At 40.1% G+C, this 18,201-nt stretch overlaps 1 protein-coding gene across 9 annotated transcripts in view; it reads right to left on the minus strand.

Moving 5' to 3' along the window:
* Positions 1-18,201, minus strand: part of RIMKLB (ribosomal modification protein rimK like family member B) — a 43,737-nt gene that overhangs the window by 14,708 nt on the left and 10,828 nt on the right. Inside the window, exon 2 of one of the 9 annotated variants that reach the window (XM_027633153.1) lies at positions 7,673-7,737. The exons of the other annotated variants lie outside the window; for them this stretch is intronic. Within the exon in view, the coding sequence (XP_027488954.1) occupies positions 7,673-7,688 (16 nt within the window). The 5' untranslated portion in view covers positions 7,689-7,737. The remainder of the gene's footprint in view (positions 1-7,672; positions 7,738-18,201) is intronic. 9 annotated transcript variants of the gene reach the window in all.

The following is an 18,201-nucleotide window of genomic DNA, read 5'->3' on the forward strand; positions in this document are numbered from 1 at the left end:
TACCTCTGCCTATAGCAAAACCCCTAATAAATGCCAACTCTCTGAAATACATAAGTAAAATGAAGCAGGAAAAAAGTGTTTCAGTATTCAGACAAATCCAGTATGTGGAGTATTTTTCTAACAGGCATACAAGCGTACAAGTGGAATAACAACTGGTCAACGTGCACGCAGCATTACAAAAAAATAAAACCTGAATGAAGTTTCAAAAGCACAAAACATACATCAGCTCCCATCACATTCCCTACAGGAGCTAGCAGGGTCTGAGAACTTCCAGAAATATTACCCAGATTTTTCCTCAGAGATCTGTACGCTACCCTGAAAGTCTCCAGCTCTCACAGCTTTGTCATATGAATTTATTCATCCACCCATCCATGGAGTTGCTAACGTTTCCCAGATGAACAGTCACTCAGCAAGCCGATTATAATGAAGTCATCTCACTCAGCTGGGAAAAACAGGCAAAGCCTTCTATCACACAAACATTTCCTCGTATTTTGAGGATATTACATCCCGCTATTTACTTTTCCCAGTTAATCAGTTGTTCTCACATAAATCACTGAATTTTTCTACAAACCTGGACTCACTCCTGGTCTCAAAACAGGGCATTACTATTTCTGGTTCATCTCTCCTCCCAATATCTGTCAGCCACAAGACACTGCATAATATTTGCATTAAATTTTCAAAGTGTTTAATAATTACTAACAGTTTACTTGCAGGGAATTAAATGTGTTTCACCCTAATTGCCATGTAAAAGCAAGCTTCAAGCTCCAAAAGGGAGATATCCCAAACTTTAATAGCAAATTACTGCAATAATAAGATATACATTCCCTCACTAAACTAAACACTAAAATCTAAATTTTAGATCTCTAAAATTCTTAAAACTCAGCATACTTCAAATATACATTCTATCAAGACTGTGGCAGAATTTAGTAATAATTAACAAAAGTGGAATTATCATTAACAAAGTACTATTCTATACCTCAAAAGCTTGCTGCTATTTAACTTTATGTACCTCTTATATCTAAGCAACACAGAACTCCCAGAAATTGGGTGATATATTATTTTTTCAAATTCACTTGAAAAATACAAGTTCATGGAGATGTGTAAGTATTTTGGAGCAGTTGACATTTCCTGGGGGTTTTGCCAAAGACAGAGGCAGTCACTGAAGTTAAATTCTTCTTCTGAGAAGTGGATGCCTGTGGCAGTTGTATACTAGATAAAGTATCACACTTTAAATGCAATTTTATTTAAACCAGAACTTAACCTTTGAAAACCAGCTAAGCACTGCAATTTTAGAGAACCACCAATTTATTAACACTAAACTTCCCCTTTGAAGTTGCGCAGGAATTTTCTCTGTATCACTTGCCACCTGACAACCACAGTTTATTAGTCTGAACACTAAGTAGTCACAACTTCTCCAAAATTTCACTGCCTTGTAAAAGCCTCTTTGACATCTAGTATTACCAAGCTATTTTTTATTCTAGTGTACAAAGAAACAGATTTCTACAATGCTTCTGTGCTAGGTGGTTTAAGTGCATATTCTCTCCCTTCCTATCCTACTCACTAGCATTTTCAAACCAAATTAACAAGTGCTGACATTCAACTCCATGTGTTTAATATGACCTCAATTTCCTTCTCCACAAAAATTTAACCAAAACCGGTTACTCGCCAAGATACACTTCCATAGCTCAGCAGTTCAAATGAAATCACACAGAGCAAAGACAAAACCAATCTCTCTAAAACAGTACTATGCCATACTATTCTGAAACAAGAGACAGAGAAATTAAGAGGAGCACATCCAGCTTCAAGTCATAAATTCCTAACATAAGCATTGTGAAAACCTTCACAAAAGGCCACTGCTGCAGCTCTAAACAGAGCAAACAGGTACCCGAGTCAAACCACCTGTACTTCACGTCCCTTCCTGGACTCAGAGGACCTCTTCCCTTTCCCAGGAAGAATACAGAAGTGTTCTTAGAAATGCACAGGCTATTAAAAATGGTGAAAAATTTAGTAAGGATGATGATGCTCAAAGTGATTGTAGCCATTCTGGCCTAGGGGTTCTTTGTGGGCAAAAGGGGAAAATAGACCAAATGCTTACATGCATACCTCACTAAATCAACACTAAGCAGACTGATTATGGTTAAATCTTGTTTCTGAGCTGTATTTCTAGTCACCATACATTGCTTGCTTATAATCCCATCCATACACACTTCTTCAGAGTCATGCATAACTGCATAGTGAATGGAACCAAATATACAGACATAGGTAAAAGGGATATCACAAACACGAATTATTGTTTTTAAATAAGTAATCAATTTAGAAAGATATTCAGATGCAATCTCAGTACAATATCTTAACAACTGAACGTTGTCTGAACCAAAGTTGTGTTGCTATGTCTCTCATGTCTAGTAGGAAAAACCCTAAACACTGAAAATTGGATCATTTCAAAATGATATCAAAAATATTTTGAAGTTAATATTTGTGATAAAAATTTCATACACAATTGCAATGGTTTTAGAAACTCAATGTTTTAACAATCTATGAATATCTGAGAACATAGATTAGCACTTCCAGATGAAAAACCAGTATCATATTTATATGTCAAAGGCAGCATGAACCAGGTCTAAGAATAAAGTAGGGACAAGAAAGAAGGGGAAAGTTATCTACCTAGAAAACAGAGATGCGACTAGAATAGATCATACAAAGCTTCATAAGTAGTGAAGAACTGAAACTTAGAAAACAGTTACTTGAAATCTGAATTAAAAGCTGTCTTCTTCCCCCCCATTTACCACTCTTGACAGCTGACCCACTCGAGCTGACAAAAGCAGTAGGGTCCTAACCAAATCAAATACCCATGAGTTACACTCAGCAGTCACCAGAGCTAAGATAAAAGTGAAGACACAGAAAACAAAAGAACAGGAACATGCTTGGTTATCAAAAAAAAAAAGATATTCTATACCTATCTCCCCACTGCTTGCACTTCAGAGCCAGCCATGGTGCCCACGTTTGCACCACAGGCCACCTCAACAAATCTGAATGCCAGAAAACTAACAGGTGGAAATAGGTGGGGTTTTTTTTGCAAACTTCATTAGCCTGTGATTAGAACATGAGTCAAAGTGCCTGCACAAGGAAGATAACGATGGCGCAACTGGGAACAGGGGTGACAGAGGGAAACAAGGATTCCCCATTTTGGAAACCAGGAGTTGTATATATAGCAAGGCCTTATGATGATGGAGCAGATCATCCTAAGTGCAATCACACGGTACCTACAGGATGGACAAGGGATCAGACCCAGCCAGCACAGATTTAGGAGGGGTAGGTCCTGTCTGACCAACCTGATCTCCTTTTATGATCAGGTGACCCGCCTGGTGGATGAGGGGAAGGTTGTGGATGTGTCTATCTGGACTTCAGCAAAGTCTTTGACACCGTCTCCCACATCATACTCCTGAAAAAGCTGGCAGCCCACGGCTTGGACAGGGGCACTCTGAGCTGGGTTAGGAACTGGCTGGAGGGCCAGACCCAGAGAGTACTGGTGAATGGTGCTGCATCCAGTTGGCAGCCGGTCACTAGTGGTGTCCACACTAGTGGATCAGTGTTGGGCCCAGTTCTATTTAATAACTTTATTGATGATTTAGATGAGGGGATTGAGTCCACCATCAGCAAATTTGCAAATGACACTAAGTTGGGGGGGAGTGTTGATCAGCTGGAAGGCAGGAGGGCTCTGCAGAGGGACCTGGACAGGCTGGAGAGTTGGGCTGATTCCAATGGGATGAGGTTCAACAAGGCCAAGTGCCAGGTCCTCCACTTTGGCCACAACAACCTCATGCAGCGCTACAGGCTGGGGACAGAGTGGCTGGAGAGCGCAGTCAGGTAGAAAGGGATCTGGGAGTTTGGACTGACAGGAAGCTGAACATGAGCCAGCAGTGTGCCCAGGTGGCCAAGAAGGCCAATGGCATCCTGGCCTGGATCAGGAACAGTGTGGCCAGCAGGTCCAGGGAAGTGATTCTTTACCTGTACTCAGCGCTGGTGAGGACACACCTTGAGTACTGTGTCCAGTTCTGGGCCCCTCAGTTCAGGAAGGACACTGAGGTACTGGAGCAGGTCCAGAGAAGAGAAACAAGGCTGGTGAAGGGACTGGAGCACAAGTCCTGTGAGGAGAGGCTGAGGGAGCTGGGGTTGTTTAGCCTGGAGAAGAGGAGCTTCAGGGGAGACCTTATCACTCTCTACAACTCCCTGAAAGGAGGTTGTAGCCAGGTGGGGGTTGGTCTCTTCTCCCAGGCAGCTATCAGTAAGACAAGAGGGCATGGTCTTAATTGGATATTAGGAAGAAATTCTTTACAGAGAGGGTAATCGGGCATTGGAATGGGCAGCCCAGGGAGGTGGTGGATTCTCCATCCCTGGAGGTTTTTAAGATGAGACTGGATGTGGCACTCAGTGCCATGGTCTAGTAACCGCAGCAGTGGATCAAGGGTTGGACCTGATGATCTCGGAGGTCCCTTCCAACCCAGCTGATTCTATGATTCTATGAAACCTTCACTTAAACCCACTGCTCAGCGCAGACCACACTTCAAAAGCAGACATCTGTTTATAACCTAGACATGATCTGGTTTCTACATGTCTGTAGGTGAGACTTCTTGCATCTCACTAGGTTTTCTGTGCCTCCCACTAGGAGGATCTCAGAACATTCCTGGATCAAATAAGTATGCTTTACAGTGATTTAATCTAAAAGCATCTTTAACTGATAGAATACCCACTTGTGCAAAGTGTCTGTCCTGTATCATGTATCTAGAGTCCACAGACACTGACAGCCTTAGAATAACAAGTTCTGGAATCCACTCCCCCCTCAAATGCAGAAATCCATAAACATTAAACAATCCCATCCTAAAACATGAGTTTTCAATGTTACAGAACAAGAAAAGAATCATAAAATTATTAAGGTTGGAAAAGACCTCTAAGATCAGATCCAACCGCTAACCTAACACTGTTAAATACACGTAAACACACCTTACTGTAAACTCACTCTACTCACAGTCAGTCTTTTCTATGTTTCAAATGTGCAACTTGTGTTCATTTTGAATAGCAGATGAAGGAGAAAAAAGTTAAGGATACACCTGAAAAAAAACCGTAATTGGAAAGGTCTTTCCAAAAGCAGGAAGAAATCTCAAGGAAGATGGCAGAGTTTCTCCTCCCATCTGAGATTAATTGAATTTTTTCCTGCAATGCCAAAAATCTACTAAATATCTTTAAAATGTGCAACTTAATGCACCTCACCTCTCTCTGCTACCAAACAATAACTTCTTTTATCTCAGTAATCTGCCCTTTTTTTACTTAAGCAAACTGCTGTGGAGAAACATCCCATGTGAGTTTTCAATCTGTAATGAAGACATACATCCTTCCTATCTGTCTCTCATAACAGAAAACACATCTAGAAGCACTTCTACGCTGTCAAAAACGTTTAACAGATTATATCCAAATCCCTGTCCTTTCCAATTTTTCCTAAAATATGTTTAACTGAGCCTGAATTCTGGTGAATGGAAAGATCGCCTCAACTTATTTTTTTGCCCTGCCATTGCAGTCTAAGGCCTTTCCAATCAAATCGCATTAAATTTATGAACTGGAGGCACTTATTTTGGAATCAAATGTATCCTTCTAAAAGGAAAGAATTTAACTGTGATATTTTGGAAAAAAATTGAGTTAAAACTGACTCCAAAGTTTGCAGAGATAATATCAACTCCTGTCAATGGGGAGATTCTCTGTTTCTTTGGGTTTTTTTAATGTGTCAGAGAAAAACTTTATTTACTCAGGTATACAGTATACAACAGTTCCAGGTGTCATCATGAGTACAGTATTTTTGTACACCAACAGCTGCACCCCCCAAAAAATTGTTCTAAACCCAAAGCTATAACCAAAAATTTCTTCGTTTTGACTAACATGAAACCATTCACAAAACAAAGGAGAGAAGGAAGAATTACATTTTTCCCACACCTCTGTAAGCACACTCACTGAGCTTGCTTCCTCTTCCCAGCTCTAAAGAGTTAAATTACAATTCAGTAGCTGTACACACGCTCCATGCCCAAACTGTAATGAAAACACCAAAGTATTATTTCTCACCTGATCCAGACGAAGAAGCTTCCACCTAATGCCAAAAATATGTTAACTAATTAAGATACTTACTTACTACGCTCCCTAATTAATACACTCCACACAATCTGTAACTTTCCTCTTAAAAGAAAATGCTCTTCAGAATTACACAGGTACACAGTCCTTCCAACCAGTCCAGTCAAATTAAAAAAATCATGTAGCAGTAGTACTGTATTCACAGACAGCAGACTAAAGCAAGCAGAAGGGAATCCGTCAATGTCAGCTTGTTTAGACCTTTGAAGACATCCCATTTAAGAGATTTTACCACTAATCTCTGGATTGTAAGGGTAATTCTGAGTTTACCGATCCCTACAAGTTCCTAAGTATCTTTATAAACATTCACTCTACACTACAAGCTCTAAAGCTCTCATGTCTTTTCTGAAATGATCACCTGCCCAATTTACAAAGAAACAAAAATCACAATGAGGCTACTGTTCTCATCACAGACAAGTCATTGGCAGAGAATAGAAACAAAAGCTTTTTTACCAGCTTCAGGTATGACAAGTCTCCTTAGTTCATTTACCTTTTCCATAGATTCCTCGAAGAACCTCCTTTAAATATCTGCAGATTACATTTTTCTTCAAGTTCTTCCACTTTACAGCAACACAATCATGGAAATGTCATTACCAAATGCCAGTCTTGATCTGTTCTTCGTAACAAAATTGAAATTTACATTCACTCCTAGACTCTGCCTCTAACAATTCAAGAAGATTAAAAGTTCTGAAAGGAAAAGGTTTAACAGCATGCTACGAACCTTGGAAGGCCCAAGCAAGAAAGGGGAAGAAATAAGCAACTCTTTAGAAATTCCAGTGTTGAACAAAGCACTCACACAACCTTGTGGTTCTAAGACAATTTAAGTCACTGTTGCTGCCAACAGTTTTACTCTCCAGCTCCATGTAATCCTACAGTGGCATGTAGTACCACCCACTCCCTATCACCCATACTAGTGCTCCCAGACCCAGTGGTGAGCAGGTAAACTTCCTACACCAGCAGAAAACTCTTCTGTTGTTGTGTAGAATTCAATTTCTACAGGTACTGCAAGCCGAACTAGCTCACTGTAGGATCTGATCAATCCAGGTGTCAGCTGCAACAGAGACGCCTGGATCATAGGAATGACAGCAAGGATCTGAACAGTTTAAATTGTCAAGATAATGCTGTTTTGAGACAGCAGAATTTTCTGTGAGGTGGGTTTTTTCTTCCTACAATTACAACTCTATGTGGTCACCATGCTAGCTCAGCTTCCAGCTTTGTAAAAATGAGCCTGTCAGACTAACTCCTGGTTTTCCAACTCCTGCTCTTCCTACCTATGCACATAATACACTCTCCAGTGGCTTCCACTCAGACAGGTTAAGGAACATTTGCAGCAAAACTGCTATAAAGGCCCGGCTGCCAGACTTGTTCGAGCACGACAAATAATTACGAGCATTAAGACATGCAGTTTGCACCTATGGCATCCGTTCTGGCTGCAACCACAGACCTTATATTCACCTCAAAGCATCCACAAAGGGCATGCACTTTCAGAATCCTGCCTCACCTTTAGTCCCAAGCATGTAAGGAGGAGTGCACAAAGAACCATTTCAGTCTTAGGCCAGAATGATCCTGGGAAGATCAACAGAAAAACAAAAGGAAGCACGATATGAGCATGCACATCTCAAAAATTTCCAGTCATTACTAAGTTACTTCTCTCTACCTTTCTACCTGCACTTACATCATTACTTCAACCCATAATCTCCCCTCATTGGCAGCTGGATAGTTCCCATGCCTGAGGAATGCAGTGAATGGATAAAGACTCTTTCAGAAAGACAGGCTGTGAAAATGAGAAGGGTTGTGCTCTACACAAATAAGCGGATCACAAACACGTAGCTTTGCTTTGGAATACACAGAGCTAGTCAAGAGATCAGCAACTGATACAGCGTGCTAACACAGTTGTGACCATATATTTGCATTTTTTCCACCTCCATAAGGGTGGTTTAACTTTGTGACAGATTGCCCTGAGAGGCTGCGGAGGCTTCATCCTTGGAGATATTCAAAACCTGACTGGATATGCCCCAAGCAACCTGATCTAACTTCAGAGCAGGCTCTAGCTTTCAAGTTGGCCACTTTGAGTAGCAGGTTGGTCCAGATGACTTTTAAAGGTCCCTTTGAAGTCAAATTATCCTTTGATTCTCTGGGGCCTTCTCCTGCAGTATGCCGGGCCTCTTATGTTACTTACTGCTATGCCCCAGCTGCAATGGTTGGATGCATGCTCCAAAAGGCAGTATTTCACAGCTAAAACTAGATTTGTGGGTTCACTGGGAAACATTCTTTCCTTCTTTCTTTCTTTTGCATAATCAAGATCATCTGACAAGTTCTTAACAGTCATTAAAAAACTAAAAATTAAATTCCTCATGCTGAAAGTGGAAAGTGCTTCTATAGGTTTGACAGAGGGGGGGCGGGGAGCAGGACCCACAGCCTGATACCGTGACCATAATGAAACTTGGAAAGAGATTGAAGAAGAAATTCAATATATGGTAAAGGTCAATCTTGTCTGGAAAAAAGAGTAACAAAAGAGGGAAAGAATTTGTGAAGGTTTTACTGTTAAGGTATAAATAAACAACCGAAAACAAGCCTCACTCATCATCATTTCATTTTCCTGGTGGAAGCAGGCATCCAACAAGATAGTCCTTCACAGAAAGATGTAGAAAGCTGTCAGGGACACAAAGGGTCCTTTAGGTCCCAAGTTAAGTTTGAAACTATTTTTGTGGAACAAAAGCTACTTCAAGCCTTTAAAAGTCAAAACTGTCTCACTGGGAATAAGGAGAGATGGACTGCAATCCAGACAAACCAGAGTTAAACCTTTAATCTTAGTCTACAGGATATTTATGAATGTTGTCTGAGTTAGGGAAACAGGGACACATAGTACCATTAGTAGGAACACTTGATATGGCCTCTTTTGTTATGAACAAAAACCTTCTTCATTGAGAAGAAAAAGGCATAACAGAGGAATGAAAGCTGCCCCACAGCATTTGAGAGATAAGATTTGGAAAGCTCTGCTTTCTAGAACAGTGAGCTAACAACAGTGTGAATAGTGCAGGAAATACTGAAACTCCTAAAAAATAATTTCACTGTCATAACAACTAACTGCCTCTGCCATGGGAGGCTCAGCCAGGCTCACTATCGCTCCCTTCCTGCTTCATATTAAGAAAAATCTCAACTCAAAGCATTGCATCTTGCCTGGCCACAGAACTAAGAATGTAGTTCATGCCGTGAGTCTATTCCTCATCCAGGAACAGAAGGCCCAATACTTCATGCTGATATTCAAAAGTAATATATTACCTTTTTTTATATATGAAGATGTCCTTAAACATGAAAAACAGCCTCCAAGGCACCTCATAAAATATGAAATATAAACACTGAAAGCAGGGCTGTCAAAAGAACCCAAACTGAATTCCAAGAATGGAATAAGCCAATTTCCAAAGTAGCTGAGAAGTACAATAACAATGGGGACACACCAATTTACATATTCATGAAACAAGTATGAGGGAGAACAATGTACAAGAGCAACCCCTCCAGGTATTTAGACAGGCAAAATAATTCCTCATTCTCACTGACAGGACACATATTATCTTGAATGTAAATTTATCCATGGACTACTATTCAAAGACAGACTATTGGGTTACCCAAACAATTACTTATCATTCCATCGCTCCTGGTTTTCCCTACATCTACATTTTTCAAAGCCTGGATAGTAAAAAGTGTTGATGCATCTAGCACAGTCCCTATGTGACTGCACATATTTTATTTACAAAGAATGTATGCATTCAATATTACATTAAAAAGTTACATTAAGAGAAAACTATTGCAGCCGCAAAGTCAAGAGCATAAAGGTTAGACACAGCCACAACTAAGGATATATCTGTAGCATGGATCTACTAGCCCACCCACATCCTGTCTTCAGTCAGACAAACAAACATTATTTTTCCCCACAGCAGATACCTAATGTGCAGAGGAGGTACAGCACTCTCTTATCAAGCAGTTACTCAGCACTGTATTTTCTGTTGTTCAGTGTGTAGTCCATGGACTGGTATACTGAAATCCTTGCTTGAAACACACCATTATTAATTTCTCCTGAAGTTTTATTTAATGTGTTTATCACAGTAATACCTAAGTCCTTCACGATCTTAATTTATTTTGTCAATACCACAGGAAATCAGTGAGTAGTCTACTGGTTTCCCATACGGGGAAGGGAAACCCAGAAGTAAGTGTTAAAGAAGGGATTCTAGATGCCACATTTGGAAGACTGTGATTTCGCAGTTGCTCATGCTGCTCTGATTGATTTTATTTGTGGACACAAGTATTCAGTTCTTTCACAAAGCTGATCCTAGTATCTAAAGTCTAGGCACTCAGAAAATGCAAAAACATGCAATTAAAGGCAATTTCTGAGGAGTTCAATTTAACTCACCAGACAAACACTTTTCTTCCAGCAGTGTTCTGCTTTAATTGTCACAAATTCATGTAACCACAAAGAAGGCATCCTACAAATTGTCCTCTCCTTCACCATACTTCAAGTTATATTTCCAGAACAGAACACCCTGTACTTTCAGCAGGCTAAAGAAAAAGCAGTAAGTGATTAAGTAATTTAAAGTGTAGTATCTCAAAACAAATGCACAACAAAGGAGTCAAAAACGCAAATCTGATTTTGCAAATTTCCAATTTTTAGGCATTTGCTATTGCTACTCATAACAGTATTTTATCTATACATTTGCAGACAATCAAAAGTAAAACTTCCCTGGCACCTAACACATGCAAGACACTGGTGGAATAGTGCCATGAGGGTTACACCAGTTTCATCTCCCACACAGGCCTCTGACACTTGAGCTGACAGCTACATGTCAGCAGCACTGGAGCTGCAGCCACTGTGTGGACCAGCACCTTAAGGTGGATGGGGCTCCACCATCAGCAAGTATCTGTGTAACCAACCAGCAGAGGAAAAGCTGCACGTCTGATCCCACTCCAAGCACTGGAAGTCAGCAACTACTGAATGCAGCTTGCTTTGCCCCAAATTCTCACTCCTCACTCACCTCCCTCAGCATTCATCCCCCTAGATATAACACCTGTGCTTCCACTGCCTTTCTGTCCCACCTTCATTCTATTCCCTATTTTTCCAGTTACTATCCAACTACAGATTTCTCTACTGTCATATAATTTCTTTGCCACCAATTTTGAATACCACTCTAACCACTTGATTGCCTGCCTTTGCCTTGAAACTCGTTTTCCATTTGAGGCTCCTTGATCAGCCTGTGAGTTTCATCACACAACCCGTGCTGCACTGGTTTTCAGATCCAATTTCCTTCTTGCAGGAAGCAATTTCTTATCTAGCAAGAGTTTCACTGCCATCACTTCCTGTTACCATTTCTTGTTCCAACATGTTTGCCAACCACACTGCCACCCCACTAGATTTTTCTCCACTGGCACCTCAGTTGCCAGTCCCAAACCAATCTCAATCATCTTGTCCCCCCTATATTTGAATGGAATGAGTGACTCCATTCAGGTCTCTGTCAGTGAGGAGGCATAACTAACATGAAAGATCTCCATTTTAAATTGTGTGCTCAGACCAAACTGCATCTCCCATCCCAGAGCAGAAACAAAGCCACAACACCAGAAGTCCTTTTTTTGCATAATACAGGGCTCTGTTTCAAACGTTTCAGCTGTGAAGCTTAAACAAACCTCTAAGATGCTTAACATATTATTTTTTGAATTAGTAATAATTTGGGACAAATTTATGTCTACTTTCATCAGCAAAAGCTACTTCAGCCGAATTGAAGTAGCCTGTTCTTCAGCCTGTTCTAAGCTAGTCCTTCCAAAACCATCCTTATGGATTTAAGGAAAAACAGAAAAACATATTCTTTTCTCCTTGAAGTGCCCTCCTTCCCCTAAATGACTTGGCAAAAAATTTCCAAAACTCTCTCAAAAAGATAAGACTGAGGGGGCAGACGTATATTAATAAGGAAGGACAAATTCTAAGCAATAAAGCTCTGAAAGGTTTGGTCCACTGCAATGTTTAGATGGGTGAGATGAGACCCATCTACAATGTCACAGAACACATCATACAATGCTTTATCAGATAAGTATGTCACTTAAGAATGGAATCACACGGAGAGAAGAGCTGCCAGTGTATAGAATCTGGAGTTTGGGGCATTTGCCTGGGTGTAAAAGACTTGTCTAACACTTTCTGTCTTTGGTGGAGGTAGTAGTGGAAGTGTATTCCTTCCCAGGCATTCCTTCTTAGACATTGTAAGCATAACAGAGGCACCTGTAATAAGAATCGCATTTTCACTGTGCTCCAGCAGCTCTGTCTATGCACTTATTTCTATTCCTAAACTGCTTGTCAAACAATTAATAGCTGTATATTTTGAACAGTTAAAGAGAACACTTCCACAGCTTTTTAAAAACAACTTTATCTTCTGTCCTTGCAAAAACTTAAATTAAAAGGAAATCATCCTCCTCAAAGTTCCACAGCGTTGTACCAACAAAAGACAACCAACATGATACCTAGAGGATACTTTCAAATCACATTCTTAGAACTCAGGGGAAATATTTATTGATCTTTTGACTGCTGTGTTTCCCTACCAGATCTAATTATTCTTTAGATGGAAACTGCCAAGAAACAGATTTTGATAGCATGGATTTTGAGCATATTACTTCATGGATGTTACATTACAACTATTACTGTGAATAAAATCATCTACCCTAATAACAGTGTCACTGCAGTCTAACCTCCTTCTTAGCTAAAAAATCAAAGAAAGAACACTGGTATATTTAGTCTTTTTACTTCACACCTTGACAAAATGGATCAAATCACTAGTGTGTCTCTTTCAATAGCTGTTCTTCCTTGTTTTACTCACAGATGTGTCAAGATGAGTAACAAGCACAGCAAGACAGTCCCCAGTTCAATACCTGCCCTATATGGAAAGAACACTTGCTGTATGACAGGAAAGGTTTTCTACTCGTTAATGCAGGTAAACAATTAATTAGTGTAATTCTAGCAACATTTTTCTGACAACACTGGCAGAATACCTTTGCTCTCAGGTATTCTGTTCCATTTGTCAAAGCATGTAACACAGTCTGCTTCAACTTGCTTAAACTTTTGACAATTACAAAGGCATTTTATCATACTTTTAATCCTGAAATGGACTAGGCCTTTAAACAGATATAAGAAATCATGTGAGCTCTTCCATTTAAGGAACAATCATTTTAAGGACACCACTACAGATTTTTGTGACATTGTCAATGTTAATTATTTACAATACAAGGAAATAAAAATAATTAATAGTTTCAGTAGTGGCATTCTTTTTGTTGTTGTTGTTCTCCTTTTCATTCCACTCTTTCCATGGAGCAAAGGGCAGATACAAAAGGAAATAGTAATTCTTGAAACTGGTAATTCACCACATTTTACAGACAAGAATTTATAAAAATAAGTAAATAAAGGGACTTGTCCATGAACACTGGTATTCCTTGAAGTCCATATCAATTTAAACACCATCTGCTCAATAGAAGACCCATCTCAATACTGGTCAAAGTTCAGCAGTACCAGTCTCCCTCATATTCACAGTCACTGAGAATCAGTCAACTGCCCATCATTCACAAATGGAAAACGAGTAGACTTGGAGAAAAGGTGGAAAAAGCCAAAGCTACTGTCACTGTTTAAAGAACAGGTAACAGAGAACTCTGTTCACAAATCTAGTAAAGCAAGTACAGCTGGCAGTTTCATAAGATTAAGTTTTTCACATCAGTACTTGTGGTATCTCCTAATCTCTCACACTCCAACACACAGTCTACCCTTTTGATTTAAGTGCTGCAGAACACTACTGTTTGCGCAGTCGCGCTGCTCCCTGACTCGGAGGAGTGATGCAGTATAAAAAAAAACACCTGCCACCAAGAAGAGGCTGATTTAAAACTACACCAGTATGCAGACCTGGTTCACAATACAACTGCTCAGACAAATGTGCCAGTAAAACTTGCCTAGGTGACACAGCACTGGAACGGGAATTGTTGGAAAAGTGACACAGAAACCCCCGGTCAGTTAGACTGTCTTGTGGAACGTTAGGCTAATTTTCATTTCTTGACTAGGATGTATGGAAACACATCTTTCATTTTGATTTTGTCCTTTTTATACTGTTTATCATCCAGATGGCCATTCCTGAGAATTCTTACTACAATTACAAATCTGGCAATGCTTTCTGGCATTTTCAGGTATGATGACACGCACGTATGCTCAAGATGACGTGCCCTATGAGTCTGATTTTCCTGGCTGGCTGTTCTAGAACATACGCAAATTAAAATCTTCAGACCTTAACACAGCTCTCTGAAATTAACATAATTAAATATTTCCATGCAGAAACATTCCTACCTCTCCACCTTGCAAGGGTGACTTTGGATTGAGCCCATATCTGCCACTGATGACATACTAAAGAAACAAAACACTTTTGAGAAGATCAAATTCATTGTTAGCCTTGTTATTTAGCACCAGTTTGAGACAGCAGTAGATCATTCACAGAAGAACAGAAATCTCTGATAGAAAGGAGGAAAACTGCAAGAACACCCAGGATGGTTAGAGAGTACAAATCCTTTCTTCCTATAAGCACCATAAGAGAGCTGTCTTTGGTGTCACAGTTCTGAAAAAAAACAAAACTCAATTCTTCTTAAAATATGTGGTAGCTGTTGAAATGCAGTTATTAAAATATAACAGAGTAAATGTTTGAATTGATGTTTTTTCTACTAGAGTTGTGTTTGTCTCACGCATCTAATATTGGGGTGGTCACACAGTGGATCACACTCACCTCTAAATACAGCCACCATTCCGAAATCCCCTCTATATAGTCCATAACTGCCTACTAGTACTGCTCATGGCTCCATCAGATTTAACACCAATCAGACTGGCAAGTGGTCGATTTCCACAGTGAAAGAACATCAGAAATGGCTTCAAGCAATTCTGAGCCCAGCACTTTCAACAGCACAAAATTCACTTAATGTCAAACCACCTTCCAGTCCTTTGCACACAATGCAGCTTCTTCTCCAGTTCTCACTTAAGTTACAAACCAATTTCCCAACTCTGCAGAGGAAGCAATGGCTGCTCTGGCTGTAGTTAGCAGCAGGAAACAGGCCAACTCCGCAGTGCTCAACAAGGCACCTTGCCAAGGACACTTGCCTCTGCTCCATCACTCCCAAAGCCACTGCTGCACGGTGCTGGAAAAGCTCTTACAGTAAGGTAGGTGCACTGATGGACTGACAAGTGCCAGGGGACTACTGAAACGGCCAGAAGGAAGATGAGGTGATTATTCCCCCTCTTGTGTGACAGAAAACAGCATTTATGTGACTAAATGACTCAAAAATATTATAGGTTTTGATATTTTGATATAGCAACTGTTTTGTATCTGTAAAAGCCCTCTCTCACCATAGATGCAGCTGATTCATAAGTGCTTTTCTCACCATTTCATGAAAACACAGGAATTCGTTATCCAACCTTATCTTTTTTCCCTCAGCTTTCTATACTTTACAGAAATGAGATGAGCTCAGTTGGTTAGAACATGGTGCTAATAACGCCAAGGTTGTGGGTTTAATCCCCGTATGGGCTATTCACTTCAGAGTGGGACTTGATGATCCTTGTGAGTCCCTTCCAACTCAGAATATTCTGTGACATATTCTGTGAAATCTTTCAATTATCCCGATTCCTCCATGTTTACTTCCACTGCTATCTGATCCAGTGTGAGCAAAAGATCACAACTATTTGTTATCAGTTTAAACTAAGTAAGAAATGAAGGACAGATTATACAAAACAAAATCACATTCTGCAGATGAAAAACCTAAACAAAACACTGACTTGTATAACAAATTTGAGGCCCACTCTGGAAACCCAGATGCCTAAACCAACACAACAACCTTTACCAAATTAAAAGAATCTATCTTCTAAATACTTCCTCTGCAGAAAAAATGAAGGTAAGAGATCTGTTTCCAGATGTCACTTATTTGACTTAAGAAAAGCCAGCTGACCACGCAACAAAGTATTACCAGTTTAGAATATATTATTACTATGCCCTTTTTATTCCTCACCTAGGCTGATCATTTGGTTTTGACTTCCAATGGGAAAGCCAAAAAAGTCTTAGGAAAAGTTCATACTTCGTTTTATACTTTAGTCACTCCAGCATCTTTAATAGTTTAAAGTTCATGAAAGCAACTTTTCTTAACACTATTTTCCTTCACAGGACAGTATCAGAAAATATGGAGATTCCAGAAACCTACAATAAAGGTATTGGTAAGTTGCTGACCCAGTGAATTACAATTTCTGCTGTTCTGGTAGCAAAGATTTTAATGAAGATATTATTGTGTATCATTTTAATGAGGGAAAGATCCAAATTTCCATTATACATTCTTCCCCAAAAAACAGTTCTTGAACTGTGCTGCCCTACAGGTAAGGTGTGCAGTCTGTGGGGAAAGGTACTGCTCAGTCCTAGACACAGGTAAGAAAGAATATTCAGAACGAGGAGACAACCCATGTGTGTGTTTTGTCTCTTGTCCACTAAGTCTCCCCTATAGGGTGGGACTTTCCTACAGGCTTGCTCCACCTCCACCCCATCCTACCCCATACATTCCTGCTCACAAGCTTTAATTTGTCTGTCTTCCAATTCCTCAAGCCTGTTACATTACTGCATTAGCAAACTTAGATAAATAGTTTAAAAGTACACATTTTGATGGGGCTCACTGCACGTCTGAAAATGTCCTGCAGAGTTTTGTTATATTACTCGCTACATATTTCAAATTAACATAGGAATTACCAGACTAGATTAGACAATGAGCCACTTAGATTAGCTTGGATACAACATGAAAGCATGCCAGGAGAGACATGAAGTCCTCATACAGGGCAAACAGGAAGAGCAGCGCTGGAAGGGGACAAGAGAAACACAGCTGCTCCATTCCACAGTAGATTGTACTAAACTGGTTTAGCTTCAGGAATTTAGCTCTTAAACTTAGGCTACAGCTACACTGAGCCAGTTTAAATCAGACCAGTTGCAATATCACCCTCCACTTTTTTCCATATATGCCTTCCTGTCCATTAGATTCCACGATCTCAGAGCTCTTTTCCAACCTAACTGATTATGTGATACTTTGATTCCTGTGCAACAGTGTTGTGTATATCTGATTCAGTAACCAACTCAGCAGGTGCAGCCCCCCAAGGCAGCAGAAAAAATTCATCATTTTATACAGTTCAGCTTTTACCTTGGAAATCTACAGAGTACTACTGCCAGTGTGCAAAGGAAACGAATGCATGGCTTGGGTAAGCAGGCACTTATTTAAATGAGGCATAAACAACAGTTATTTTCAAAAAATACTTGTTGAACTTAAATTATTTCCAAAACCGTTAAAGCATAAATCAGTTTAAGAATTTCCTTCTAGACTTAAAAGGAAAAAAATTAATTCTACATCTCCTAACTGCCCTTTACAATGATTTTTGGACTCATGCTGTGTTGAGGAACCTAACATGGATCTTGAGCTGCATGCTGGTTCATCACATGGCCAGTCATACTGGGGCTGTGTGGGGTCCTTGGGGATACTGCGTCATTCTGAGTTTCAGCTGTGGAAGAAAAGGAATCAGCAGTGACTGCTGGGCCTACACTGCTGGATTGCCTGGGAATCACTGCCCCAAGGAGTCGCTGCTGCTGCTGTATCCACTGACTGAAACAACCCAATCTCCCCCCCTTTCCCTTCTGCCACGCCACATCTTATCACTTCTGACCTACACAAATCCTGTAAACCTCAGCATTGCAAGAGCTTCTCACTTATGCCTTTGGCTCATCAGTGTGCTCTACTGTCAAGGTATACACCACGTGATCTGTGGAAGGGACAATTTTCAATTTTGCTACGTATCCCACTGTTCTGTTCAATTTTCCTAAGTTTAGAAGTGTCTTTTCCACTCTAGCCCTGTGAGGTAAATAATTCCAAGCTTTTTGATATCGTATGCTGGATTTTTGGTTTCTGAAGTCTTCAGTCATGTTACCGACAGTCAGCAAATCCACAAGATTACTGACT

The sequence above is a fragment of the Corapipo altera genome, unplaced genomic scaffold (genome assembly GCF_003945725.1).
Source record: "Corapipo altera isolate COAL_440 unplaced genomic scaffold, ASM394572v1 0, whole genome shotgun sequence".
In the NCBI taxonomy this organism is placed as follows: Eukaryota; Metazoa; Chordata; class Aves; order Passeriformes; family Pipridae; genus Corapipo; species Corapipo altera.